The sequence below is a fragment of the Lissotriton vulgaris genome, chromosome 7 (genome assembly GCF_964263255.1).
Source record: "Lissotriton vulgaris chromosome 7, aLisVul1.2, whole genome shotgun sequence".
NCBI lineage: Eukaryota > Metazoa > Chordata > Amphibia > Caudata > Salamandridae > Lissotriton > Lissotriton vulgaris.
The window spans coordinates 844245549-844272691 of NC_141695.1; the positions used below are offsets into that span (position 1 = coordinate 844245549).

The window sequence follows — 27143 nt, forward strand, 5'->3', positions numbered from 1 at the left end:
CTAAACAAATTTGGTTGTTGTTTCTCCTGTTTCTAATGCATGTTTTTCATGTATGGTGGAAATTCCTTACAGCATGAATCAGCTCTGGTGTTTATTAGGCTGCATATGGGGCACATATAATATAGTGTTTCCAGGGTCCCGCGCATGGGCGGGAATATTCTAATGCTTATGACTATTGATGAGGATCCTCTGGAAGAGAACTTTCAATAACCCAGAATCAGTGCAGGCTTTGAGAGACTGCACCACAATGACCGCCAAATCTCAATCTGTAGTCTTAAAATCCGAAATATAATGTAGTAGATGTTAGTTCTGGCAGGTGCATCACATGAAATACTAGAAAATAAAATTAATCTACTTCTCCACAATTTCTCACCGTAGATGTACCCTCTGTGAAGGCTAAGATGCTACACAAAATACACACATGCTTACACTGGGTGCTTTGTGAGGGATATATATAGCACCATACAAGACCTGATCACAGTCTGACATAGGAGGAATGCCGTGCGTCTCATGATTATCTCCAGCCATCTGGGTATTTGCTACAAGGCATATTCCCCCTACCCCCTCAACCTCCTTAAGGCAAGGTAGTGAAAATCCAGCTCCCTGAACAGATAGGGGCCACAGGGAGAAAGGACAAAACCCCTAAGAAAGTTGCTAGCAAAAATTAAAGATATTTTAAGGGCAAACCGTTAAAACAAAAAAATTGTGTCCCTTGCGTTTTCAGATAATTTCTAAACAATTAAAACCAAAACCTTGCCGCAACTTGGGTTACCACATGTGGGGGTTACTTAAAAGGACTGAAAATAGGAAATTGTTTCAAATTAAAGACATTTGAACCACTGAAATTGTCATTGCAATAAATATATTAACTCACTATTCACATAAAACTAAAACACAGACCCCCTCACTCCCCCTTCACCCCTAGTACCCACCCACAAGTTCCCTTCCGGTACCTGTGAGGTTGACATGCGAGAGGTATCTTGTCGGCCAGTTAAATCAGACGAAGAGATATTGACAGGGGCACCACGATGCAATCTCATACTCACTTTCCGTTCACGTTCCGCTCCAGTCACTGGGCGAGGAGATGTGTTAGCTGAAAATGAGAGAGAAGCAACACTTTACACCTCTCGAGTGCTGATGCAATTCTAATACTACCTTGTAACTTAGCCGATTGTTAAGCAATATAAAAAACAAATTACAGGTGTCCCAAAATCCAGCACCTAGTAAGTTTAAGGTGTTCAGCAGCAGACATACTGTCAGCCTTCCAAATATACAGGTCAATGGTTTTCACATCTGTCGCTGTTCATTTGGTCAACTAATTGAAAAAAATAAAGATCAGCAAGGAATGCTTAAAACTGATTAAGAGAAATACAGGTTCTTTGATTAGGGACAGAGAAAAAAGCACAGGCACAGTAGGTCATGAAAACTTAGAGGAGCAGTTAGCTTTACTGCAAAGATCCAGAAGAAAACCGTAGCTTTGTGGCAAGATAATTTGTCAAGTCATACCCAAATATTCAGAGATCTGGTCAGATTGTAATAGTGGCAGTGCTGCATTGATAAAGGTCCCAGCAGAGACACGTTTTAAGGTGGTTCTGTATTAGTTAGCAGCAGCCCGCAGAGACGTTTCAACAACGCTTGAATACACAGATATCCACCATACAGTAAAAAAAAATTCAAGTCATCTGGAAACACGTTAGCTCCATCTAGTGAGGTCAAAAGTGTACTCCGAGTGCTCATATAAGGCTTTTCCTCACAGGCAATTAATGGAGTCTGAGGGCAGTTTTAGTTCATCCACATGGAGCGTGTGGACATTAGATAAAAAGGTTTTTTTTTTTAAACTAGCTGCATACCAGTAACAATCGTTTTGGAGCCTGGAACTCTACAGCCACATTTTTTGGATTCGTCCACCACCTAGTGGCAGGACCTGGAAAATCCTTAAGTGTTTCTTTATATAAAGTGTGAGTGTGTGAGAGAGTGTGTGAGAGAGTGTGTGAGAGAGAGTGTGTGAGAGAGAGTGTGTGAGAGAGAGTGTGTGAGAGAGAGTGTGAGAGAGAGAGTGTGAGAGAGAGAGTGTGAGAGAGAGAGTGTGAGAGAGAGAGTGTGAGAGAGAGAGTGTGAGAGAGAGAGTGTGAGAGAGAGAGTGTGTGAGAGAGAGTGTGAGAGAGAGAGTGTGAGAGAGAGTGTGAGAGAGAGTGTGAGAGAGAGTGTGAGAGAGAGTGTGAGAGAGAGTGTGAGAGAGAGTGTGAGAGAGTGTGAGAGAGAGTGTGAGAGAGTGAGAGAGTGAGAGAGTGAGAGAGTGAGAGAGTGAGAGAGTGAGAGAGTGAGAGAGTGAGAGAGAGTGAGAGAGAGTGAGAGAGAGTGAGAGAGAGTGTGAGTGAAGTGAAGGAGTTTTATAAAGCGCGACTGCTGCCCAAAGGCGTCCAAGCGCTGGTAGAGGTAAAAGGGGTTTAGAGGGGGGGGGGGAAGGGGAAAGGAAGAGGGAGGATAAGAAGAAGATTTAATTTTTAAATAAGAATGTTTTCAGTTCTTTGTGGAAAAGCGGGAGGGTAGGGTTAGATCTTAATGAAAGTAGCAGAGAGTTCCAGAGCTTGGCAGCGTTGAGTGAGAAAGACCTGCCTCCTGCTCTAGCCCTTTTGATTCGTGGAACTGCAGCGAGAAATGCATTAATGGAACGAAGGGTTTTGCCGGGACAGTAAGGGGAGAGAAGTGAGTGGTTGATTTCGGGGCTCGCTCTGTGGAATGCTTGGTGCGCTAGGCAGAGTGTTCTGAATTTTATTCTCTGTCTGACAGGGAGCCAGTGCAGAGATCTGATCCCTGCCTTGACTGACTGTCTGCGCGGGATCTGGAGAAGAATGCGGGCAGCGCAGTTCTGTGTTCGTTGTAGTTTCTCCAGCATATACTCAGGGGCTCCTAGATATAGCGCGTTATTAAAGTCTAGCCTGGATTGTACGAGGCCCTGTATGACAACCTGCTTGGCTTCAAAGGGTAGTATCGGTAAGATTTTTTTCATCATTCGGATGATCCCAAAGCAGGTTGCCGCTGTTTTTGTTGCCTGAGTGTTAAAGGTGAGCTTCTTATCTAGCCATACTCCTAGGCTTTTGATGTCTTCCTTCGGAGTTGGTGGTGGCCCTAAACTTGCGGGCCATGGCAGGTCATAGGTGAAGGAGATGGGGGGGGGCCGAGGGTCATTCTCGGTCTTATCTCCATTGAGTTTTAAGGATGACATTGTCATCCAACTTCTGACATCCTCCATGCAGGATGCCAGGTTGGATTGGGGGAGCTCGCTGTTTTTTTGTGCCAGAGAGACCACCAGCTGAGTGTCGTCCGCATACGATATGATTTTGATACCGTATTTTCGAACGACCTCAGCCAGCGGCCTCATGTACACATTAAACAGCGTGGGGCTCAATGATAATCCCTGGGGCACGCCGCAGTTCAGGGGTTGGCTTTCAGAATACGAATCGCCGTCAAAGACCTGGAAGGTTCTTTTGCTGAGAAAAGAACTGAGCCAGCCGAGGGCGTTTCCTGAGATGCCAAGATCGAGCAGTCGGGACAGCAGAGTTTTATGGCATACTGTGTCGAATGCTGCGCTTAGATCGAGGAGGACCACTGCCACTGATCCCCCTCGATCCAAGATCCTCCTGGCCTCTTCCGTAACGGCTAACAGCGCTGTTTCTGTGCCGTGTTTGGGGCGAAACCCAGTTTGGGTTGCGTCCAATAGAAGGTTCTCCTCAAGATATTTAGTAAGATGGAGGTTAATATACTTCTCCAAAATTTTACTTGCCCATGGTAGCAGGGAGATTGGGCGATAGTTATTAGGGTCTGAGGGGTTGAGGCTGGGTTTTTTTAACAATGCTCTCACCATTGCTTGTTTCCAAACGGGGGGGACCACTCCTGTTGATATAGAGCAGTTGAGAATGTCCAACAGGGTGGGAAAGATTGTCTGGTCGGCCATGTTCATTATTTTAGGGGGTACTGGGTCAAGGGGGGAGCCAGATTTTACCTGAGATGCGAGAGATTTGAGTACTTCTAGGTCTAATAATGGAAATTCATTCAAATGGACTTGCGCGTGGTATTCTATAGCGTTTGTGGTGTAACCTCCTCTGGGTTGGGGGCTGCAAATGATGAGTATATTTTGTTTATTTTTTGGTAAAAGAAATTAGCCAATTCATTGCAGCGGGAAATGGGGTCGTGGGTTGTGTTTATTGGTGGGGGGATATTGGAGAGGGTTTTTACTACCTGGTATATTTCTTTAGGTTTGGAGCGAGCTGCCATGATTTTCTCCGTGTAGTAGTTCGCTTGGGCAGAGTTTATTTCTGTTTTATAGGCTCTGATGTTTTCTCTATATCTTTCTTTGTCGGTGGCGGCGTATCCCAGGCGCCATTTTCTTTCCGTTTTTCTGCACTGTCTTTTCAGTTCCCTGAGTTTCTCAGAGTACCAGGGGGCGGTTTCTCGGGCTTTTTTTAGCTTTGTTTTCCTTATGGGGAGGATGGTGTCGATGGAGTTCTCTAGCCATTTGTTGAAGATTATGCTGTCCTGTTCAGGGTTTTTGGAAAGGACAGGTTTGGAGCTGGAAAGAAGGCTAGCCCACGACTAAGGAAAGTTTAGACCAATTTCTCATCTTCCGTGAAGTCTGGGGGGACGGCGGCGTGGCTTTCCCCGTAGACCAGTTAAGGGAAATTAGATAGTGGTCTGTCCAAGGTAGAGGAGTTATGGTACGGACAGTTAGAGTGGGGCAGTTGGTAAATACTGGGTCGAGCAAGTGACCTTTGTCGTGGGTGGGTGACTTAATTAGTTGTTGTAATTGGATCGCAGCTAGACTAGAGAGTAGCTCATTGGCGGTGCAGTCGGTGCTAACATCAAAATGGATGTTGAGATCACCCAGCAGCGTGAAATTAGAAGAGGACATGGCAGATTCTGCCACAAGCGAAGGTAGGGAGGAGGGAAACTGTTTAAGTGGGCCTGGCGGGCGATATATAAGTGCCCCTGTTTGTCGTTAGGAGTAAACTTAAGACAGTAAGATATACTTTCGCAGTCTGGAATTGGGTCGGAGGTACAGTAGCATTGATAAATAGATATATAAATGATGGCAAGGCCGCCTCCTTTTCCATGTGCGCGGTCCCTACGTTCGATTTGGTAGCCTGATGGCTTATATCTGGGTCGCAGTCTGGGGTTAGCCAGGTCTCCGTTAGGAAGAGGGCATCAGGGGATCGCTCATCTAGTAGAAGTGAGATTTCTGCATTATGTTTTGGCAGAGATCTACAGTTTAGGAGCAGTAAGGAGAAGTTTTGCTGTGTCTGCTTTAGTCGAGCCGTTGGCAAGTTGGTATTGCAGTACTGACAGCAGGAAGGCAGTTTCAGGGGGTGGTATTGATGGTGACAGCTGTCGGACGGAGGGAGGTTCAATGTGTGAAGGGTAGAAGGATGGTATAGCACCCTGTGGGGGGGGGGGGGCCCTGTCCCCGGCCGGTCGCGGACGGGCGCAGACGGGCTTGCCTTTGGCGCGCAGACGGCGCTCCCGCTGCGCTCGTCCGCTGCGCTTCCGATAGATGCACATGTTAAATAGTAGATAGGAGGGCGTCAAGGGGGGCGTGGCCTAAAAGGGGCGTGGCCAGGGTGCACGCTCGAGATGGCGGCAGCAATGTTTGTTTTCCTCTGAGTCAGCGTTCAATCGGCTGAGCAGGATCACAGAGTGTGGGCTTCTCCCAAAAGGGTGAGCAGCGAGTAAAGTGAAGAATAAAATACAATTTTCATTCAGTGACTCAATTTTTAAAAAGTCCCTAGCGCTCCCGGCTTCCGCCTCAGGAGTAGGGTTGTGTGAGAGAGTGAGAGTGAGAGTGAGAGAGTGAGAGTGAGAGAGAGTGTGAGAGTGAGAGTGAGAGAGAGTGTGAGAGTGAGGGTGAGAGTGAGAGAGTGAGTGTGTGAGTGAGAGTGTGTGAGTATGTGAGTGAGTGTGTGAGTGGGAGTGGGTGTGAGTGTGTGTGGGAGTGTGTCTACATCCATCTTTTTTTGCTCACCATGCCATTCCTGTTTGGACCCAGCCATATGCAAATCAGTCTTGACCCTGTAGCCCAATGGGAACAGTCAATCCAGAACTGCCAGGCCAGGTCCTCCCTGGACTGGAAATAAGCATAAAGAAGGGTGACATACCCTGAAACCGGTCCCAGGATGCTTGTTTACAGTCCAGGGAGGACCTGGCAGTTCGGTCTGGACTGTTCCCATGGCACACAGGGTCAAGACTTATTTGTATTTGGCTGGGTCCAAACTGGGGTGGTGTAGTGGGCAAAAAACAATGGATTTAACCCAGATCTTTTGACTGGGAGAGAATATTTGCATTGTCAGCATTCCGTCCATCATTTGTTTGCTGTAAGGAATATGCTACTTACCAGTATGCATCTGTTCTTGGCATAGAGGGCTGCAGAGTGGTACATTATGAATAGATCGCCATCTGGTGTTGGGCTCGGATGATTGCACTTTGTTTTTCTCTTGGAGAGTCTTTTGTATCTTGGTGACTCCTCCCTTGGTTGGTAGTGCGCATGGGCATCGGCTCCATCCTTAGATTGTTTTGCCATAGTAGGGTTAGATGGAGTAGTATAGTAGAATACAGATAAGAATGCCCATGTAAGTGTATCTAAATAAGATAATGTTGGAACAGACACAGGTTTCCGGGGAGGCTGGGAGGGCATGTACCACTCTGCAGCCCTCTATGCCAAGAACAGATGCATACTGGTAAGTAGCATATTCCGTTCGAGGCATATGGGCTGCAGATGGTACATTATGAATAGACTATACAGCAGTTCTCTCCCTAGCGGTGGTCGCCTGTGTCTGTTGCAACTGTCTGAAACAATGTTTTTAATACTGCTTGACCCACTCTAGCTTGTTGTGTTGTGTGCACATCTACACAATAATGTTTTGTGAAGGTGTGCGGTGTAACCCAGGTAGCTGCTCTGCATATGTCATCTAGTGGAATGTTTCCCAAAAATGCCATAGATGCTCCTAGTTTACGTGTAGAGTGAGCTCTAGGAGGAACAGTTAATGTTCTCTTTGCCTTTAAGTAGCATATCTGAATGCATTTTACAATCCATCTGGCAATGCCCGCTTTGGAGATGGGATTGCCTTTATGTGTAGGAGAAAACGCAACAAATAGCTGTTTTGTCTTTCTGAAAGCTTGTGTTCTCTCTATATAGTACAATATGGCCCTTTTAACGTCCAGTGTATGTAGGGCTCTTTCAGCTACTGTTTGTGGTTTTGGGAAGAAAACCGGTAATTCCACTGACTGATTGATGTGGAATGCTGAAATGACCTTTGGTAAGAATTTTGGGTTTGTTCTAAGGACCACTTTATTTTGGTGTAGCTGCATAAATGGTTCCTGAATCGTAAAAGCTTGCAGTTCACTTACTCTTCTAAGTGACGTAATAGCTATGAGGAAAGCCACCTTCCATGTGAGGAACTGTATTTCACACCTATGCATAGGTCCAAAGGGTGGCCCCATTAGCCTGGTAAGCACTATGTTGAGATTCCAGACTGGGGAAGGTGGTCTTCTTGGTGGAATGACTCTTTTGAGTCCTTCCATGAAAGCTTTAATTGCTGGTACTTTAAACAGTGACAGATGTTGCCTGTTTTGTAGGTACGCTGCTATAGCTGCGAGATGAACTCTGATAGAGGTATATGCTAGATTACATTGCTGTAAGTGTAATAAATAGCAAATGATTTGTTTAGTGGATGCGTCCAGAGGGTTGATGTGCTTACTGTTACAGTGTATAGCAAACCTCTTCCATTTTGCTGCATAGCATGCTCTTGTGGTAGGACGTCTTGCTTGTTTAATGATTTCCATGCATTCTGGTGGTAAATCTAAATACCCAAACTCTATGACCTCAGGAGCCAGATCGCTAGGTTCAGTTGTTTGGGATCTGGGTGCATTATTTCTCCATGGTTCTGTGTAAGATGCATGGGTAGTAACCTTAGCTTTTGATGTGGTACTTGTGAGAGTTGTAGCAGCGTGGTGAACCACGGCTGTCTTGCCCATGTAGGTGCTACTAGTATCATGGTCATTGAGTGTTGCTGTAGTTTTCGAACCAACAATGGAATTAGTGGTAGAGGAGGGAACGCGTAAGCAAATTTGTTGGACCAATTTATCCACAGTGCATTGCCTTGGGACCTTTGGTGTGGGTACCTGGATGCGAATTCTTTGCATTTTGCGTTCTGATGGTTGGCAAACAGATCTATCTCTGGTTGCCCCCATTTTTGGAAGAATGGCTGCAGTATTTGGTCGTGCAGCTCCCATTCGTGTACCTGTTCTGACTGTCTGCTTAGGATGTCTGCTATTTGATTTTGAACTCCTGGTAGGTGTTCCGCTAACAGGTAGATCTTTTGAGGAATGGCCCATCTCCATATGTCCTGTGCTAGTTTGGACAGTTGGAGAGAGTGTGTCCCCCCCTGTTTTTGGATATAATACATTGCAGTCATGTTGTCTGTTCTGATCAGGACTGCTTTCCCTGCTATTTGTATTTGGAACGCTTTTAGTGCTAGAAATATTGCTAATAGTTCTAGGTAGTTGATGTGCAGTTTCTTTTGTTGCACACTCCACTTCCCTTGTACTGTGTATCTGTCCATATGCGCTCCCCATCCGGAGAGCGATGCGTCCGCTGTTATTATCACTTGTGGAACTGGCTCTAGGAACGACCGTCCCTTGGAAATGTTTTCTGTGTTCCACCACTTCAGAGAGCGATACGTCCGGTCGTTTACCAACACCAGATCTGTAATCTGACCTTGAGCCTGATTCCACTGTGTCGCTAGACACTCTTGTAGTGGGCGCATTTGAAGTCTGGCATGTGGTATTAGCAGTATGCAGGAGGACATCATGCCTAATAGTTGCATAAACACTCGTGCTGGTAGTAAGTGTTATGGTTGAAATCTTTGTATTAACCCGACCATTGTCTGTACTCTGACTGGGTTGGGGTATGCTATTGCCTTCTCTGTGTCTACTGTAGCCCCCAGGTATTGCTGAATCTGGTTTGGTTGCAGGTGTGATTTTTTGTAGTTCACCGTAAACCCTAGTTGGTGCAGCAGTTGGATTGTCTTCTGTGTGTTGTGAAGACATTCCTCCTTTGACTTGGCCTTTATTAGCCAATCGTCCAAGTATGGGAAGACATGTATTTGTTGTCTTCTTAGATGTGCTGCTACGACCGCTAGACATTTTGTGAAAACTCTTGGTGCTGTTGTGACACCGAACGGAAGGACTTTGAACTGATATTGTTGTCCTTCTAACACAAACCTTAGGTATTTTCTGTGAGCTTTGTGAATTGGGATATGAAAGTAAGCGTCTTTTAGATCCAGTGTAGAAAGAAAGTCCCCTTTCTTCAGTAAAGGGAGTACTTGTTGGAGCGTGACCATGTGGAAATGCTCTGAATTTATGTAAGCATTGAGAGGTCTGAGGTCTAATATTGGTCTTAGGGACCCGTCCTTTTTGGGGATCAGGAAGTATAGAGAGTATACTCCTGTTCCTTGTTGATCCTTTGGGACCTTCTCTATTGCATGCTTTTGTAGAAGTGCTAGAACTTCTTTTAACAGTGTCATATGATCTGGACTCATTGGACGCTGTTTGGGGGGGATGTTTGGTGGGGTAGCTGTGAGTTCTAGGCAATAACCATGTTGGATAATTTGTCTCACCCACTTGTCTGACGTGATGTTTTCCCAGACAGGTAGGAACTGTGATAGACGTCCCCCGACCGGTGTTATGTGGTCTGGGGGGAGTTCTATGAAGTCACTGTTTTGGTGTTGAGGAGTTGCGGTTGTTATTATTTCCGCGGCCTCTACCCTTATTGTTGTTACCTCTGTAACTGCCTCTTGAATTACCTCTGGGTGATGTTGGTGTGAAAGATGTGGATTGCTGATTTGTTCCTGTGTTTTTTGAGCCCCCTCTATAGGTGGATCTACGAAAGGAACCTCTGTGTGTTGGCTGTTGCAATGCCCCCATTGACTTAGCCGTCTCCGTATCTTTCTTCATCTTTTCTAATGCCTCGTCTGTGCTTGAACCAAACAATGTTTTTTGATCAAATGGTTTGTTCAATAGGGCTGTTTGTACTTCTTGTTTGAATCCGGAGATTCTAAGCCATGCATGCCTTCTTAGCATGACACTTGTGTTAATAGACCTTGCTGCAGTATCTGCTGCGTCTAATGCACACTTAATGGAAGTATTGGTTATTATTTTACCTTCCTGTATTAATTGATCTGCCTTTTTCTGGTGTTCTTTTGGGAGATGTATGATAAGTTTCTCTAACTCATCGTAATGTGCCCTGTCATACCGTGCGAGTAGTGCTTGTGTATTTGCTATACGCCAGCTATTCGCTGCCTGTGATGCTACTCTTTTGCCTGATGCATCTATCAGCTTTGATTCTTTATCTGGTGGAGGTGCCTCTCCTGTAGATAATGAATTTGCTCTCTTACGAGCGTTTGAGACCACCAGCGAGTCTAGAGGTACATGTCCTTTAATAAAAATTGGGTCCTTTGGAGCCGCTTTGTATTTTTTATCAATTCTTGGGTTTAACACCCTGGCTCTCACTGGGTTTTCGAATATTTCCTCTGTGTGAGTAAGAAGACCCTTTAACATAGGAAGAGTACCTGATGTTCTCTGTGCATTAGGTAGAGTCTCTAACAAGAAATCTTCTATTTGAGGTTCTGTATGCATGTCTAACTTGTGATATTTTGCTGCCCTATTAATGAGCTGCACAAAGCCTGTGTTATCATCAGGTGGTGAAGGCTTTGAGGGATATAATTCCGGGTCATTGTCCTCATCTGACCCTACATCATAATTTTCCCATGGGTCCTCCTCATCTGGGATGGTTTCATTATCTCCCTGAGGTTCTCCCTCCCCTAGATCACTGTCTACATCTGACTGAGGTGTAGCTGGTCTTGGTGTGGAAGGTGTAGTAATATTTGGCCTATTGTGAGGAATAGGAGAGGAGGGTGTGACCCTAGGACGAGGAGAAGCAGGAGGAGTTATATTTGTCCCCATTGTTCTCTTTTTTGGAGGAAGAGGTTTATCTTCTGATTGTTCACTCTTCCTCTTCTTTGTGACCACTTTCCCAGTTTGTGGATCAATAAACAAGATCTTTTGTTTTGGATCTGTGTGTTGCTCCTGAATCGGTACCGAAGGTGTTGGTTCCGAGAGGTGCTTTTGTTTTTGATCGTCAGATCTTGTTGTTTTCGGCACCGAATGCTTGCTCGATTCCGACTTTCTTGGTATCGAGTGTCTTTTGGGCGATAAGGAATATTTATGTTTCGACATGGAATGTTTCGGTACCGAGCTCTCCTTTGCATGTAGCCTCGGTGTCGAAGTCGATGTCGCCCTTTTGTCGGATCCGACATGGTGGGAGTCCGAGTGTTTCGATTTCACTTTCAGTTTCGTTGCCGGGCCCGAGGGCGGGGCGTCGGAAACTTTTTTCAGCGGTTTGACCGGGCCCGAGGGCGGGGTCGTTACCGCACGGGGTCGGTTTTTCGGTAAGGGGACGTCGTCACTCACGGTTTGTTGATCGATGAGTTCCTCAGTCTCCGACTGGTCCCCTTCCGACCCCGACTGTTCTTCTTCTTCTTCCTCGATTTGGTCGTCTCAGAACAACTCCGGGATCGCTTCCGCCTGCATTCTGGAAACCTCGTGTCTTCGAGCTCGACGATTTCTAATCGTTAGCTTGGAGGAGAATGCTGCGCAGGCTTCGCAGTCCCTGGATTCGTGTTCCGGCGACAGACAGAGGTTGCACACCTCGTGTAGGTCCTTGTGTGGGAACTTAGCACCACACTTTGGACATTTTTTGAATGGAGTCCTTTCCATGGACTCCGGGCTTGACTGCGTCGAGAAAGGCCTCCTGTTCTTCGACGTAGATCCAAGTTTTTCTCTTTGGTTTTTAATTTGCAACGCGTCGGAATGGAAATGAACGCGTTCGATAACAATACCGTCGAATTGGAAAGGGAATACGCGCCGATAAATCACTTTCTTCCGAAGTTGATCTGGAGCGTCTCGATCCTCATCCGAACCCGATGGCGGAAAAAAACAATCTAAGGATGGAGCCGATGCCCATGCGCACTACCAACCAAGGGAGGAGTCACCAAGATACAAAAGACTCTCCAAGAGAAAAACAAAGTGCAATCATCCGAGCCCAACACCAGATGGCGATCTATTCATAATGTACCATCTGCAGCCCATATGCCTCGAACCATTAGTTTCTTATGCAGCATGAATAAATTCTAGATTCAGATGCTTTGCATACATTATATTGCGTTTCTTCCCCCCTTTTAAATGAGAACATGAAGGGTAGTTAGACCGGAGAACAAGTTTGACCTTCAAGATGTGACAGTATGAATCTGTCAGATCCAACATTGATATGTAGTCACCTTTGCGGAGCAGCAGGATGACTTCCTGCAGGTAGACTATGGTATAGTGTTTGGAGAAGATGAACCTATTCAGCGGCCAGAGTATCACCAGGATGGAGCTCTTTTTTGGGGATGAGGAAGCATACCCATTTCCCACATTTTTTGGGGCCGAACATGGAGGCAAAGATTTGCGTTTCGGGGGGCGGGGTGTAGAGAAGGCACATCAGGCGCCACAAATCATGACTCCTCAAGGAGAAAGATATCCAGCAGCAAAGGAAACAGCCTATTGGCCTAAAATTCAGCAAAAGTGTTATTGTCAACATTAATCATTGACGCACAAGTTACTACTTGTGTAACGATATATCTGTAAGAGACATTAGTTAGTGATAGATTCCTTACCATAGATTCCTTACCTTAGAATATCCCCAGGCGTCAGACTGGATCCGGAAATTTTTGCGTAGCAATACCCCTGCGCGCTGGTAGGCGTCGTCTGCGGCTCCGCGTCCGTCGTCGGCGTCGTGAGCGCCGGGATGACGTCATCGGAGTATATAGACGGCGCCCATGCGCGCTGACGTCAGTTCTGATAACACAGCTTTTCCGCGCCAGATACGCAGAGCCATGATAGAACTAACACTGGTGCCATGAAACTAGGGCCCTGAAAGGGGATGACCTTAACCCTAAATATCGGTTCGCAGAACGGGGAGGATGGGAGGGCGGTAAGGAATCTATCACTAACTAATGTCTCTTACAGATATATCGTTACACAAGTAGTAACTTGTGCATCTGAAAGAGACACGTTAGTGATAGATTCCTTACCTTAGAATAGATACCCCAGCAATACCAACCCCGGTGGTGGGTCTGCGAACCAATATCACACCAGAAAGTCCTGGAGGACGGAACGGCCAAAGAAGCCATCCCTCCGGACTTGACTGTCCAGGCAGTAGTGTCTTGCGAACGTGTGCAGCGAGGCCCACGTAGCTGCCTGACAGATGTCCTGCAGGGGGACACCGCGGCCCAGGGCAGTTGTTGTCGCCGTGGCCCGAGTGGAGTGAGCCCGCAATCCAGCCGGGGGCTCCTTCCTCGCCATAGAGTAGCATGCTTGGATGCACAAGATGATCCACCTGGAGATGGTCCTCTTGTGTACAGCCTTCCCCTTCTTCGCGCCCACGTAACCAACGAAGAGTTGGTCATCCACCCGGAATTGGCGAGTGCGGTCCAGGTAGTAGGAGAGCGCACGTTTTGGATCCAGACGGTGGAGCCTCTCTTCCTCTTTCGAGGGATGCGGAGGCGGAAAGAAGGTGGGCAAGGTGATGGACTGCCCGATGTGGAAGGCCGTGACAACCTTGGGCAGAAAGGAAGGTCGTGTACGCAACACCACCTTATCAGGATGAACAGATAGGAAAGGCGGAGAAGAAGAAAGAGCCTGGAGCTCACTCACCCTCCTGGCAGAGGTGATGGCAACCAGGAAGGCTGTCTTCAGCGTAAGGAGACGAAGAGGACAGTTATGAAGCGGCTCAAAGGGAGCACACATCAGATAGGTGAGAACAAGGTTCAAGTCCCACTGGGGCATCACGAAGGGAACAGGAGGGAACATGTGTGTGATGCCCTTCAGAAATCTACTCACTATAGGGGACTTGAACAAAGAAGGCTGATCTGGTAGCCGCAAGAAGGCAGAAAGAGCAGAAAGGTACCCCTTAAGAGTGCCCAGAGCAGAGCCCTGCTGGGCAAGGGAAAGAAGAAAGAGCAGCACTTCCGAAAGGGGTGCAGAGAGGGGATCCACAGCCTTTGCTGCGCACCATGCCACAAATCTATTCCACCGGCAGGCGTATACCGACTTTGTGGAGGGACGCCTGGCTGCCAGAATGATGTCACAGACTTCGGGAGGCAAGTCAAATGGCCTCAACTGCCGCCGCTCAATCTCCAAGCTTGTAGGTGGAGACTGGACAGGTTCGGGTGCAGGACCGTCCCCTGCTGCTGCGACAGAAGGTCCTCCCGAAGAGGCAGACGAATCGGGGGATCGACTGACATGCTGAGTAGCTCGGGATACCAGTATCTTCGAGCCCAGTCCGGAGCCACAAGGATAACCTGGGCCCGGTCGCGCCTGATCTTCTTCAGCACTCTGGGCAGAAGTGGTATAGGCGGAAAGGCGTACAACAGGCCGCAGCTCCACTCGCGACGAAAAGCGTCTCCGAGCGAGTGCCGCCTTGGAAACTCCAACGCGCAGAACTGCTGACATTGCGCGTTCTCTTCTGTGGCGAATAGATCTAACCAAGGCTCTCCCCACTGTCGAAAGAGACCTTGCGCCACGTCCGAGTTCAGACGCCATTCGTGATCCATCATGCACCGGCGGCTGAGTTCGTCCGCCCTGGCGTTCAGAGAACCTGCCAGGTGTTGAACCACCAGAGTCACGCCCTGATGTTCCAGCCACTGCCAGAGGCGCAGAGCCTCCTGGCAAAGGGTCCACGACCCCACACCGCCCTGTTTGTTGCAGTACCACATGGCGGTGGTGTTGTCGGTGAACACTTGCACCACGCTCCCCTTGACAGAGGGGAGGAATGCCTTCAGTGCAAGACGAATCGCCCGCAGCTCCAGAAGGTTGATGTGGAGCCGGGACTCCGCCGGAGACCAGAGGCCTCTGATCTCCGCCTCTCCCATGTGGCCTCCCCAGCCCTGGAGGGACGCGTCCGTCACAACTACGTGCTCCGGCTGGGGTAGAGAGAGGGGTCTGCCACTGACCCAGTCGCGGTCCGTGAGCCACCACTGCAGCTGCTTCGCAGTGCCCTCCGAGATCAGGACACGATCGGACAGGTTGCCCTGATGCTGGGCCCACTGAAACTTCAGGTCCCACTGCAGAGCCCGCATCCGCCACCTGGCGTGACGCACCAGAAGGATGCAGGAGGCCATCAGTCCCAGAAGCCGTAGCGTCAACCTGACCGAGACCCGGGATAACGGCCCGAAGATGGGAATCATAGCCTGAATATCCCGAACCCGCTGCTCGGGTGGGAAAACCCGAAACTGCGCCGAGTCGAGAACCGCTCCGATGAAGAGGAGCCTCTGAGAGGGACACAGGTGTGACTTCGGCACATTGATGGAGAACCCCAGCAAGTGCAGGAGGTCGGCCGTAGTCTGGAGGTGGCTGACGACTGTCTGGGGCGAGCCCGCCTTCAACAACCAGTCGTCGAGGTAGGGGAAGACTGATACCCCTTGCCTGCGCAGATGGGCTGCGACCACCGCCATCACCTTCGTGAACACCCGTGGGGCGCTGGTAAGGCCGAAGGGGAGCACGGTAAACTGAAAATGCTCTTGGCCTACCGTGAACCGCAGGTAACGCCGGTGGGCCGGCAGGACGGGGATGTGGAAATAGGCGTCCTGCAAGTCCAACGCTACCATCCAGTCTCCTGGGTCCAGGGCAGCCAGGACCTGAGCCAAAGTGAGCATCTTGAACTTCTCCGTACGGAGGAAGCCGTTGACGTTCCGTAGGTCCAAGATAGGGCGTAGGCCCCCTTTGCCCTTCTTGGGTACCAGAAAGTAGTGGGAGTAACAGCCACGTCCTACTTCTGGCCCAGGAACGCGCTCGATGGCCCTCTTGGCCAAGAGGGCCGAAACCTCCTCTTGCAGAAGTTGCAAGTGATCCCCCGACACACGGTGGTATTGAGGTGGCATGGATGGAGGGGAAGACTCGAAGGGGAGGGAGAAACCCCTTCGGACAATTTGCAGCACCCACCTGTCCGAAGTGACTGTATGCCAGTGGGAGAGGTGATGGCGAACCCTGCCTCCCACAGGCGTCACATGGGCCTGAAAGCTCGGACTAGGAAGGTTTTGAGGTGGGGGCTGCTGAAGGAGGTGTGGACTGGCCTCGCCGCTGACCCCGACCACCGCCACGGCGGTTCCCACGGCCGCCACCGCGTTGCTGAACATTCTGCGGCGCGTGGCTGACGGTCCGTGGTGGGGCGCCCCTTCCGTGGCCACGAAAGGAACGAAAGGCACCCGATTGCTGGCGTGGGGCCGTAAGGCCCAAGGACTTGGCTGTGGCCCTGGAGTCCTTAAAACGTTCCAGCGCATGGTCTGCCTTGTCGCCGAAGAGGCGACGGCCATCAAACGGCATGTCCAGGAGAGTGGCCTGGACATCGGCCGAGAAATTGGCGGACCTCAACCAGGCGTGGCGTCGAACCGCCACAGTCGTTGCCATCGCCCTGCCCAGTGAGTCCGTGGTATCCAGCCCACACCGGATGGAAAAGCGTGCCGCATCTCGGCCGTCCGCAAGGGTTTGGCTGAGTTTAGCCCTGACCTCCTCAGAGCATTGTGGCAGCACCTCCGCAACCGTGTCCCACAGAGTGTGGGTGTAGCGGCCCAAGAGACAGTTGGTGTTTACTGACCGGAGCCCTAGGCTCACAGACGAGAAGACCTTCTTCCCGAACTGCTCGTATCTCTTGGATTCCCGGTCGGGCGGGGCCGACGGGAATGCGGTCTGGGAGTTGGAGGCCTGGATGACCAGGCTCTCAGGGGTGGGGTGGGTGGACAAAAAGCAAGGGTCGCCCGGTGCCGGGCGGTAGCGTCTGGCCACGTTCCTATCCACAGGGGGACCTGTGGCGGGCTTGGACCAAGTGCCCAGCAGAACGTCACACAAGGCCTCATTGAACGGCAGAAGGGGCTCCGTGGAGCCGGACTGCTGTTTGAGTACCTCAGTGAGGAGATTAGTCCTCACGGCCGCGACGGGGAGCTCAAGGTTTAGGGCCTTAGCTGCCTTCGTCAACACTACACTGTAAGCAGAACCCGCCTCCGAAGCCACAGTCGGGGGCGACGTAAATCCAGTGTCTGGCGATGTGTCAATACCACTGGCCTCCCCAAGCTCATATGTCCAGTCCTGATGAGACTGGCACTCACGTGCCAGAGGGTCCTCGGACCCCTCCCACTGCTCCTCGTCACCCGGCTCCTGGAGACCAGGACGAACAGCCAGGGCCTCCTCATGGAGATAGAATTCTCCGAAGGCCGACGGAATCTGCGCCCAGCGGCGCCCCTCCGACGCCTGAGGCGGACCGTAGGAAGCATTGGGGTAGGCAACCACCACGGCTGCCGGGGACGACACCTGAGGGGACGTCGCCGGTGAGGTCGTAGGGTCGACCGGCGAGGTCCCGGAGCCGGATCCAGCGAGGTCGCGCGGCGCCGGGACCGAAGTCGCCAGCGGCGCCGAGGCCGAAGCACTCGACGTCGTCGGGGCCGAAGCGCCCGACCCGGAAGGACCTCCAGACGGAGCCGATCGGCCCGAAGGCGCCACGGGAACCGACTGAGGAGGGAGGGCCCTCATGGCCATGAGGTACCTCTCGACCTCCTCCTGCGACGCGCCGTGCCCAGGGACCCGAAGGTGTGGGGCAGGCGGCGACGCTTGCGACTCCCGCGGAGCCGCGTGGGCGGTGTCGCCCGAATCCCCGGTCGCATCGTGCGAGCGACGGGGCGGGTCGGAGGACCGATGGTGTCGCTCCGACCTCTCATGCCTCTTACCTGAGGACTTGGAACCAGACGATCGGTGACCACTCCCGGAACGTCGATGACTCCGACCTCGCGACCTGTCCCTCGACCTCCCGTGGGACCGGGACCGGGACCTGGAGCGGCGCGGGGCCGACTGCCTCAGCTCGAGACGCTTGCGGGACCGCTCCCGCCTAGCCTTCGACGTCAGGGCCCGGCAGTCGTCACAGGATCGATCGTCGTGGTCGAGGCCTAAGCACTTCAGGCACCGGCGATGGGGGTCCGTGACCGACATGAGTCGGCCGCACTTCGAGCAAGGCTTGAACCCGGGCATCCCTGGCACCGATAGTCGAGAATCGACTAACTAGAGGATCAAAAAGATCAAAAAAGTTTTCAGTCAAAAAGTGACTGGGGGTAGAGCTTCTTCCGGATCTGCGCTAGCTGGCGCGGAAAAAAGAAGAACTGACGTCAGCGCGCATGGGCGCCGTCTATATACTCCGATGACGTCATCCCGGCGCTCACGACGCCGACGACGGACGCGGAGCCGCAGACGACGCCTACCAGCGCGCAGGGGTATTGCTACGCAAAAATTTCCGGATCCAGTCTGACGCCTGGGGATATTCTAAGGTAAGGAATCTATGGTAAGGAATCTATCACTAACGTGTCTCTTTCAGATAGGGCGTGATACAAGTCACAGCAGTTGGGGGGGTTATCAGGTCTCAATATAGTTATAATGAATGCTGGTCGCAAGGACAGCAGTAGTACATTGAACCTTATGTCCTCTTAGTCAACCAGGAGGTTGGGGGGGGGAGGGGGGGACAGTAGCACCATGTATTCCTTAGGAGGAGGTACTAAGTCCATCCAGCTCATGTGCTTTGTCCCTGGGGAGTCTTTGGTTCACCAGAGTCTCATCCTCCACCGTGAAGGGGACAGCAAGATGCAGTTGGTGGGATGGGACTAGCCATAGCGGCTGTATCGTATCTAGGTAAGCAGCTAGGGCCACTGCATCAGGTATTGATGCAGCGCTGTATAGCTGGGAGCAGAACGTTGTCATGGTCTGTAGCAGTGTATCAAGTGCCATGTGGCTCACCGGCTGATCGTCCATGAGCTCCAACACGTAAGTGGCAGCCCACGGTTTCCGGAGCATAGGGGTCAGTCTCTTTCTGGATCAATCTCCTTCGTCATAGGGCAGCGCAGTCGCTTGTCAGTGAAGGAAGCAGACTTACATCTGGATCAACTCGTCAGACGGAGATAAGCATGGATGTCCCCTACTAAGGCAGTTAATTGCGCTGGCAGCAGTTTGAGTATACACAATCGCTACGCGATGCAGACTCCATGGATCACAACTTTGAAAGTCTCCCCCAACGTTACCAGGAAGGCAAGTGAGCTTTAGTTAGTGGCATAGTAGTACATAATCGTCGCTTGTAACTCACTGCGGAAGACCGAATTGTCGAGAGCATTGGGTGCTAAGCTCCATGTGAAGGCTTCAGCCAGGAGAAGGTCCAGCCAGGAGAAGAAAAATCTATCAGAGGAATGGTCTGACAGGGGTGTGAGGCAAATGTCCCACGCTCATGGCCTGGTTAAGGGTGTCTTGGGTGAGCAACAAATAGCCTTTACTGGACCATGTATCCTGAGCAGTTGTGGTGCAGGTACCCTCAGCACTGTCAGAGTATTTCATGCGCAAGTCGTCAGTCAGGCATTTCTAGTGAATAAGCTGAGGAGCTGCACCGCAGCATTAGGGGTGAGGCCATCTGGAGGCAATAGAGCAATCTGCAATGCAGTCAAGGAGAACGTTTATGTCTCCATCCCAGATAATGGCTCCAGGGCCCATGATGGTCATCTAATGCCAGACCTGGGCAAAAACCTGTGGTCTGTTTGTATTAGGCCCGTAGACCAATACCAGTATGACAGGGTGCAGATGTAAGGCACACCAGCCACAATCATGTAGCGGCCATCATTGCCGCTTATTGTCAGTCGCATGCGCCAGGGTAATCCTTTGATAACAAGTATGGCCGTTTCCTGGGCGTAGCTGGAATATAGGGATGCATGGGTTTCAGCAGTCCACTTAGTGTGGAGGCGGGGAGCAGTGGCCGGGTTTAAGTGACATTCCTGCAAAATGCTAATTTCAATGCAGTGTCTAATGATGCACGCATAGACCATCCAAGCCTTTTGCTGGTCATTTAGGCAGCAGGTGTTCCAAGTGAGAGATCGTACAGATGTCATCTCATGTCTAACAGGGGGTATCCACGAGGATAAGGGTGTCCGGAGTGCTGTGTGCATGCCCGTGGGGACAGTGACAGTGTATTGTCTTCCAGGGTATGGGGGGGGGAAGAGAGTAAAGAGGGGAGAGCAAAAACCAAATGCATCTACCCACCTCAACCCACGAACCTGGTTGAAGGACCTTAATGCCCCTCCCAGACCCCAAAAAGCAACCCCAAACAGGAACGAAATGCACTGGGAATCATCCCGTGAGGCATTAGTGAGCCACTTGGGACCAAACTGAGTTGCCGACTGGTAGCAGAAGGACCTCCGATGGAAGTCAGTGTGGGCCCACCACTGCATATTTTTGAGGCCGATTCGTATTGAGTAATAACATTTGGGCCACACAACTGGGTCCAAATATGCAAGCCAAAAGGAAATGGTCCGGAAGTGACATGGGTATCGGCGAACCCTCTTAACAGGCTAGTCTCTTTAGCTCTCAAGCAGGCCAGCATCATGTGCGACAGGTCCTGCTCGGGAGCGGACCTTGGGGCTATAGATCAGTCAGGGGAACTACAAACACTTTGGAATTGAAAGAGTGAGGATTGCCATCATAAAATGTATTGGGGAATCTTAGAGCTGTAGCCGGGAGCAAAGCAACAACAAGGGAGCAGTGTCGATGAGTGCTGGTGCATGGGAGTATCTCAGTCACTGTCACTCAGATATCAGACTGAGGGCCAACCTTCGAGCTGGTTAGGCAATATGAGAACTTCAGCACTGCCTTGGAGTCAGTGATATGATGAGGCTTACCTTTGTGCTGAATCCTTAGTTTGACCAGATACAATAATGTGTAGGGTATTTCAGCTTTCTAGGGCAGGAGTTTAGCAGGAAAAATATGTGTGCCTTGCCATCTGCACTGGGAGCGTGAAGTCGGGGTAGAAAGACAGTTCCCCTGATATTGGACAGTGCGGCCTTCTCATGCGAGCCTCAAGACTGTATCAGGGTCTCTAATTGAGCAATCTTGTTATGATTGGTCGCGCAAGTGCTTCCAGAGGAGATGGACCGACTGAACTGTGGGCTTTCTCCACGAATGCCGCTGGAACAGCGACTGCAGCATGCGTTCCTCAGTCTTCCATCTAGTCAATTGTGGTGGATTCCGGCACTTACAGGTTTTAATTTTTCTGTTTGATAACTTCCAAAATGATATCCATGCAGAGTAGGTGCTCTGCTGAATTGTTCTGTGTCCACCACATCAGAGTTGTGAGTCTCCAAGTGGACAAGGAGATTGTCCTACTGGTCTACCCTTTCCTTGATACAGTCGATGCAACTGGGTATCAGGTCTATTTTGGAGTCGATGGTGCAGAGACCTCTTTATCCACCAGCATATCTGGTATCTAGATCCTGCATGTTTGCACCAGCAGCCGCTAACCCCAGTGTGTTGGCCACCCACAGGTGGGGAGTTTGTTAGGGAAGAGGAAAATCAGTAAGGAAGGTTTCTCTTGGGAAAGGGGAGGGTGAGAACATTATGTCAGGTCCACAGACACCGGTAATCAGCCATGGGAGAGAAAGCCCATAAACTCCCCAAGGGCCTCTGGAGTGGGGGTGAGGCCAATTTACACTTTAGAGTCTTAAAGTAAAATGGGTAGAGAATTGCAGAGTAATGATCAGCAGAACCTTGAGAAGATAAGTCAAATCAGTTCAGTCACCACTTCTGCTTTCTTCATTAGATTTAGCTACAAAGGACTTAAACAAAAATGATTGCTTTAACATCAATGTCTGTAATGGGAAATATACTCTACATGTTTTTACTGAACCATATTTTAGAGTAGTTTTGAAAACAAGCACCGAGGATCCCCTCCTGCTGCTACCTCCCAGATTCATTTCCAGAATATGGTTAGATTCCCTATTTAGAATGATGCTCAATTCACAACACTATTCACTCACCAGTGTGTGAAGTTGGAGTGAGGGGAGTTGGAGGAGCTACATCTTGGGAACCTCTCAACCTGCCAGATGCAGTGGAGGGTAAGCCTCGAGCTCCAGGATTTCGAGTTTGCCTTAATCTTTCCTCTCGCTCTCTTCGCTCACGCTCAGCATCCTCAGCTGCTCTGCTGGCACCCTTAAACATAAAAGAGCACAAAGTTAATTATGTTACACAGTGGATGAAGCAGAGTGCTAAAGAACACAAACAGTTATTATGGAAGGCCTCTGCATTATTTAAAGGGGTCTAGTTATCACATCCGAAAATCAGGTCTTTATACGCTTAAAAGCCAAAACGTTTAACGTTACTATTTCCTCTGAGAGAAAAGCAGATTAGATGAGTATCATTTTAAAGTTAAATAACCATTCCAAAACATTATAAAGTAGCATAGGATTTGGTAATACAAGAGAGCGGAAACTCGTAGTAACTACAAGAGGGAGACCCAATAAAGTTATTACCCTGGAATCTATTTTAGTTCAAGATAATAAAATGTAAGAGGAAACAAAAAAGGCTTAATAAAATGGGTAGGCGTACTTACAGCTCAAAAGTTATCAGCAGCCCTACAAGCATGTATAAGGAATATGCTACTTACCAGTATGCATCTGTTCTTGGCATGTAGGGCTGCTGACATTCATATCTGTGCATAGATCGCCGCCTAGTGTTGGGTCCGGATGATTGCACATGGTTGTCTTGGAAGAGTCTTCGAAGTATCACGAGATAGGTGGCTCCTCCCCTGGACTACAGTGCGCATGAACATCCTCTCCATCCTTAGATTGTTTTTCGCCATTGTGGCAGAGATGGAGTATGGTACAGTAAGAGATGTCCATGCAAGAAAGTAAGAAAGTAAGAATGAATGCTACAGCTGCGACAGGCACCGGGGAGGAGGGTGGGCGATATGAATGTCAGCAGCCCTACATGCCAAGAACAGATGCATACTGGTAAGTAGCATATTCCGTTCGAGGCATGTGGGCTGCTGAATTCACATCTGTGCATAGAATGTATAGCAGTCTCTCCCTTAGCGGTGGCTACCTGTGCCAGCTGCAGCAGTCTGAAAAAGTTTTTAGAACAGCCTGTCCTACAGCTGCTTGCTGTTTTGAATGTACATCTACACAATAGTGTTTTGTGAAAGTATGTATTGTGGACCATGTGGCTGTTCTACATATTTCCTCTAGAGGAATGTTTCCTAGGAAAGCCATGGATGCCCCTAGTTTGCGTGTAGAATGCGCTCTTGGGGGAACTGTTAAGGTGCGTTTTGCTTTTATGTAACATATTTGGATGCACTTAACTATCCATCTGGCTAACCCAGAGTTTGAAATGGGCTTGCCTTTGTGTTGTGGAGAGAAGGCAACAAACAATTGTTTAGTATTTCGAAAATCCTTAGTTCTATCAATGTAGTATAGAAGTGCTCTTTTGACATCTAGTGTGTGTAGAGCCCTTTCAGGTATTGACTGTGGATTTGTAAAGAACACTGGCAGTTCTATTGTTTGATTGATATGAAAATGGGATACCACCTTGGGCATGAATTTAGGGCTTGTTCTAAGAACTACCCTATTTGCATGTATTTGGATGAATGGCTCTTGAATAGTTAGGGCTTGTAGCTCGCTAACTCTCCTTAGGGAAGTAATTGCTACTAGAAATGCCACTTTCCATGTTAAAAATTGTAAATCACATGAATGCAATGGCTTAAATGGTGGTCCCATTAGTCTGGTTAAAACAACGTTTAGGTTCCAGATAGGTGAAGGTAGGTATTTTGGGGGAATTATTCTTTTGAGTCCCTCCATGAATGCCTTAATAGCAAGTACTCAGAATAGCGAAAGATGCTGTTTGTTCTTGTATTCTTATAGATGAATAGGCTAAATTGCAACGATATAGGTGCAAAAGATAACAAATGATATTTTGCGTTGAAGCATCTAGTGGGTTTATGTCATTGTTATCGCAGTAAATGACAAAACACTTCCACTTTGCAGCGTAACAAGCTCTGGTTGTAGGTTTTCTTGCCGCTTTGATAATGTTCATACAGTCAGGAGGTAAGTTTAGGTACCCAAACTCTAAGACTTCAGGAGCCAGATTGCAAGGTTCAGTTGTTGCGGATCTTGGTGCTGTATGTCTCCATGGCTCTCAGTGAGTAGAGTAGGTGTTAGCCGCAGCCTTTGATGAGGCACCACTGAAAGTTCTAGGAACGTTGTGTACCATGGTTGCCTCGCCCATGTTGGAGCAACCAGGATCAGGGTTAGTGAATACTGGTGTAGTTTGCGTGCCACTAGCGGTATTAACAGTGCTGGGGGAAAAGCGTACGCAAATCTGCCTAACCAGTTCATCCATATCGCATTCCTTTGCGACTGCGGGACCCTGGCGGCAAAGTACTGGCATTTTGCGTTTTCTTTTGTGGCGAACAGGTCTATCTCTGGTTGTCCCCACTGTTGGAAGTATGGTTGGAGCACTGTGGGGTGAATCTCCCACTCGTGCAGTTGTTGGCTGTGTCTGCTGAGCAGATCCGATATTTGGTTGTCCTTGCCTGGGAGGTGTTCCGCCATAAGAAAAATGTTTCTTTGAATGGCCCACTTCCACATGCTTTTTGCTAGATGTGATAGCTGTGTAGAGTGCGTTCCTCCCTGTTTTTGTATGTAGTACATTGCTGTCATGTTGTCCGTCCGGATCAACACAGCTTTGTTGCATAAATGTACTTTGAACGCTTTCATTGACAGAAAAATTGCCATCATTTCCAGCAAGTTGATGTGCATTTTCTTTTGTTGTGCTGTCCATAGGCCTTGCACTGTATACTGAAGGACATGGGATCCCCATCCTATCAGGGATGCGTCCGTTGTCAACACTATTTGTGGTAAAGGCTTTTGGAACAGTCTTCCCTCACAAAGGTTTTGTGGATTCCACCAATGCAGAGAGTTGTATGCACGACTGGTTACCAACACTAGGTCTTTCAATTGTCCCTGAGCCTGGTTCCACTGCCGTGCTAAGCACTCTTGTAACAGACGCATGTGTAGTCTGGCATGAGGGACTATGAAGATGCAGGAGGCTATCATGCCTATGAGTTGCATAAACACTCGAGCAGAGAGGGAGTGTTGGGGCTTGAACTTTTTGATTAGTAGCTGCATACTGTTTATTCTTGTAGCGTTTGGGTATGCCTTTGCTGTCAGTATTGCAAATGCTACTTACCAGTATGCATCTGTTCTTGGCATGTAGGGCTGCTGACATTCATATCTGTGCATAGATCGCCACCTAGTGTTGGGTCCGGATGATTGCACATTGTTGTCCTGGAAGAGTCTTCGAAGTATCACGAGATAGGTGGCTCCTCCCCTGGACTACAGTGCGCATGGGCATCGCCTCCATCCCCAGATTGTTTTTAGCCATTGGCAGAGATGGAGTGAAGAATGTGAGTGATGACCATGCTATGAGCATATGTATGTATATGATAAAAAATCTGCAGCTGCTACAGGCGCCGGGGAGGAGGGTGGGCGATATGAATGTCAGCAGCCCTACATGCCAAGAACAGATGCATACTGGTAAGTAGCATTTGCAGTTCGAGGCATGTGGGCTGCAGAATTCATATCTGTGCATAGAATACATAGCAGTCCCTCCATTAACGGCGGCCGCCCGTGCCAGATGCAGCAGTCTGAAAAAGCGTTTTTAGAACAGCCTGACCAACAGCTGCCTGCTGTTTGGAATGTACGTCTACACAGTAGTGTTTAGTGAAAGTATGTGTGGTAGACCATGTGGCTGCTCTACAGATATCTTCTAAGGGAATGTTACCTAGGAAAGCCATAGAGGCCCCCAACTTCCTGGTGGAGTGGGCCCTCGGTGGGATAGTGAGAGTGCATTTAGCTTTAGCGTAACAGATCTGGATGCACTTTACTATCCACCTAGCAATCCCCGCTTTGGAGATTGCGTTTCCCTTGTGGTGAGTAGCAAAAGCAACAAAAAGTTGTTTGGTTTTGCGGAAATCTTTTGTCCTGTCTACATAATACATCAAGGCCCTCTTAACATCAAGGGTGTGGAGCATGCGCTCCGCCAGCGTCTCTGGGTTTTGGAAAAACACTGGCAATTCGATCGTCTGGTTAATGTGGAATTGTGATACCACCTTGGGCAGGAATTTAGGGTTAGTGCGGAGCACCACCCTGTTAGCATGTACCTGGAAGAAAGGTTCTTGGATGGTGAGCGCCTGCAGCTCGCTAACCCTCCTAAGCGATGTAATCGCTACTAAGAACGCAACCTTCCAAGTCAGAAACTGAAGCTCACAAGAGTGCAGTGGCTCAAAGGGAGGACCCATCAGCCTTGTAAGAACCACATTGAGGTTCCATTCTGGAGCTGGTGGGGTCCTTGGTGGAATGACCCTTTTGAGTCCTTCCAGAAAGGCCTTGATAGCAGGGACCTTAAAGAGTGACAGGTGCTGCCTATTTTGGAGGTATGCTGCCATAGCAGACAGGTGAATACGGATGGAAGAGTACGCTAAATTGCATTGATACAGGTGGAAAAGGTAACAGATGATATTCTGAATGGAAGCATCTAGCGGGTCAATATTGTGGTTAGCACAGTAGATGACAAACCTCTTCCATTTAGCCGCATAACAAGCTCTAGTAGTGGGCTTCCTTGCCTCCCGAATGATGTCCATACAATCGGGGGGAAGGTTGAGGTAGCCAAACTCTAGGACTTCAGGAGCCAGATCGCCAGGTTGAGCTGTTGCGGATCTGGGTGCTGAATGTCGCCATGGCTCTGCGTCAGAAGGCTGGGAGTGAGATGAAGCCTCTGATGCGGTACCACGGAGAGTTCCAGAAACGTGGTGTACCATGGTTGGCGAATCCACGTCGGAGCAACCAGGATGAGCGTCATCGAGTGCTGCCGGAGCTTGCGTGCCACCAGCGGTATCAGAGGTGCTGGGGGAAAAGCGTACGCAAATCTGCCTGACCAGTTCATCCACATCGCATTGCCCTGTGATTGCGGGTGTGGGAACCTGGCGGCGAAGTTTCGGCATTTTGCGTTCTCCTTTGTGGCAAATAGGTCTATCTCTGGATGACCCCACCTTTGGAAGTACGGTTGGAGTACTGATGGATGTATCTCCCACTCGTGCATCTAATGGCTGTGCCTGCTGAGCAGATCCGCCATTTGATTGTCCTTGCCCGGGAGAT

General features: G+C 49.4%; 1 protein-coding gene across 4 annotated transcripts in view; it reads right to left on the bottom strand.

The window, feature by feature from the left end:
* CSNK1D (casein kinase 1 delta) overlaps nucleotides 1–27143 on the bottom strand; it is a 268548-nt gene that overhangs the window by 85837 nt on the left and 155568 nt on the right. For 2 of the 4 annotated variants that reach the window (XM_086931201.1, XM_086931202.1), the window contains exons 7-8: nucleotides 21972–22143; nucleotides 954–1093 (exon numbers count right to left, since the gene is read on the bottom strand). In XM_086931201.1, the coding sequence (XP_086787327.1) occupies nucleotides 954–1093; nucleotides 21972–22143 (312 nt within the window). The remainder of the gene's footprint in view (nucleotides 1–953; nucleotides 1094–21971; nucleotides 22144–27143) is intronic. The other 2 variants (XM_086931203.1, XM_086931204.1) reach the window with 1 other exon arrangement.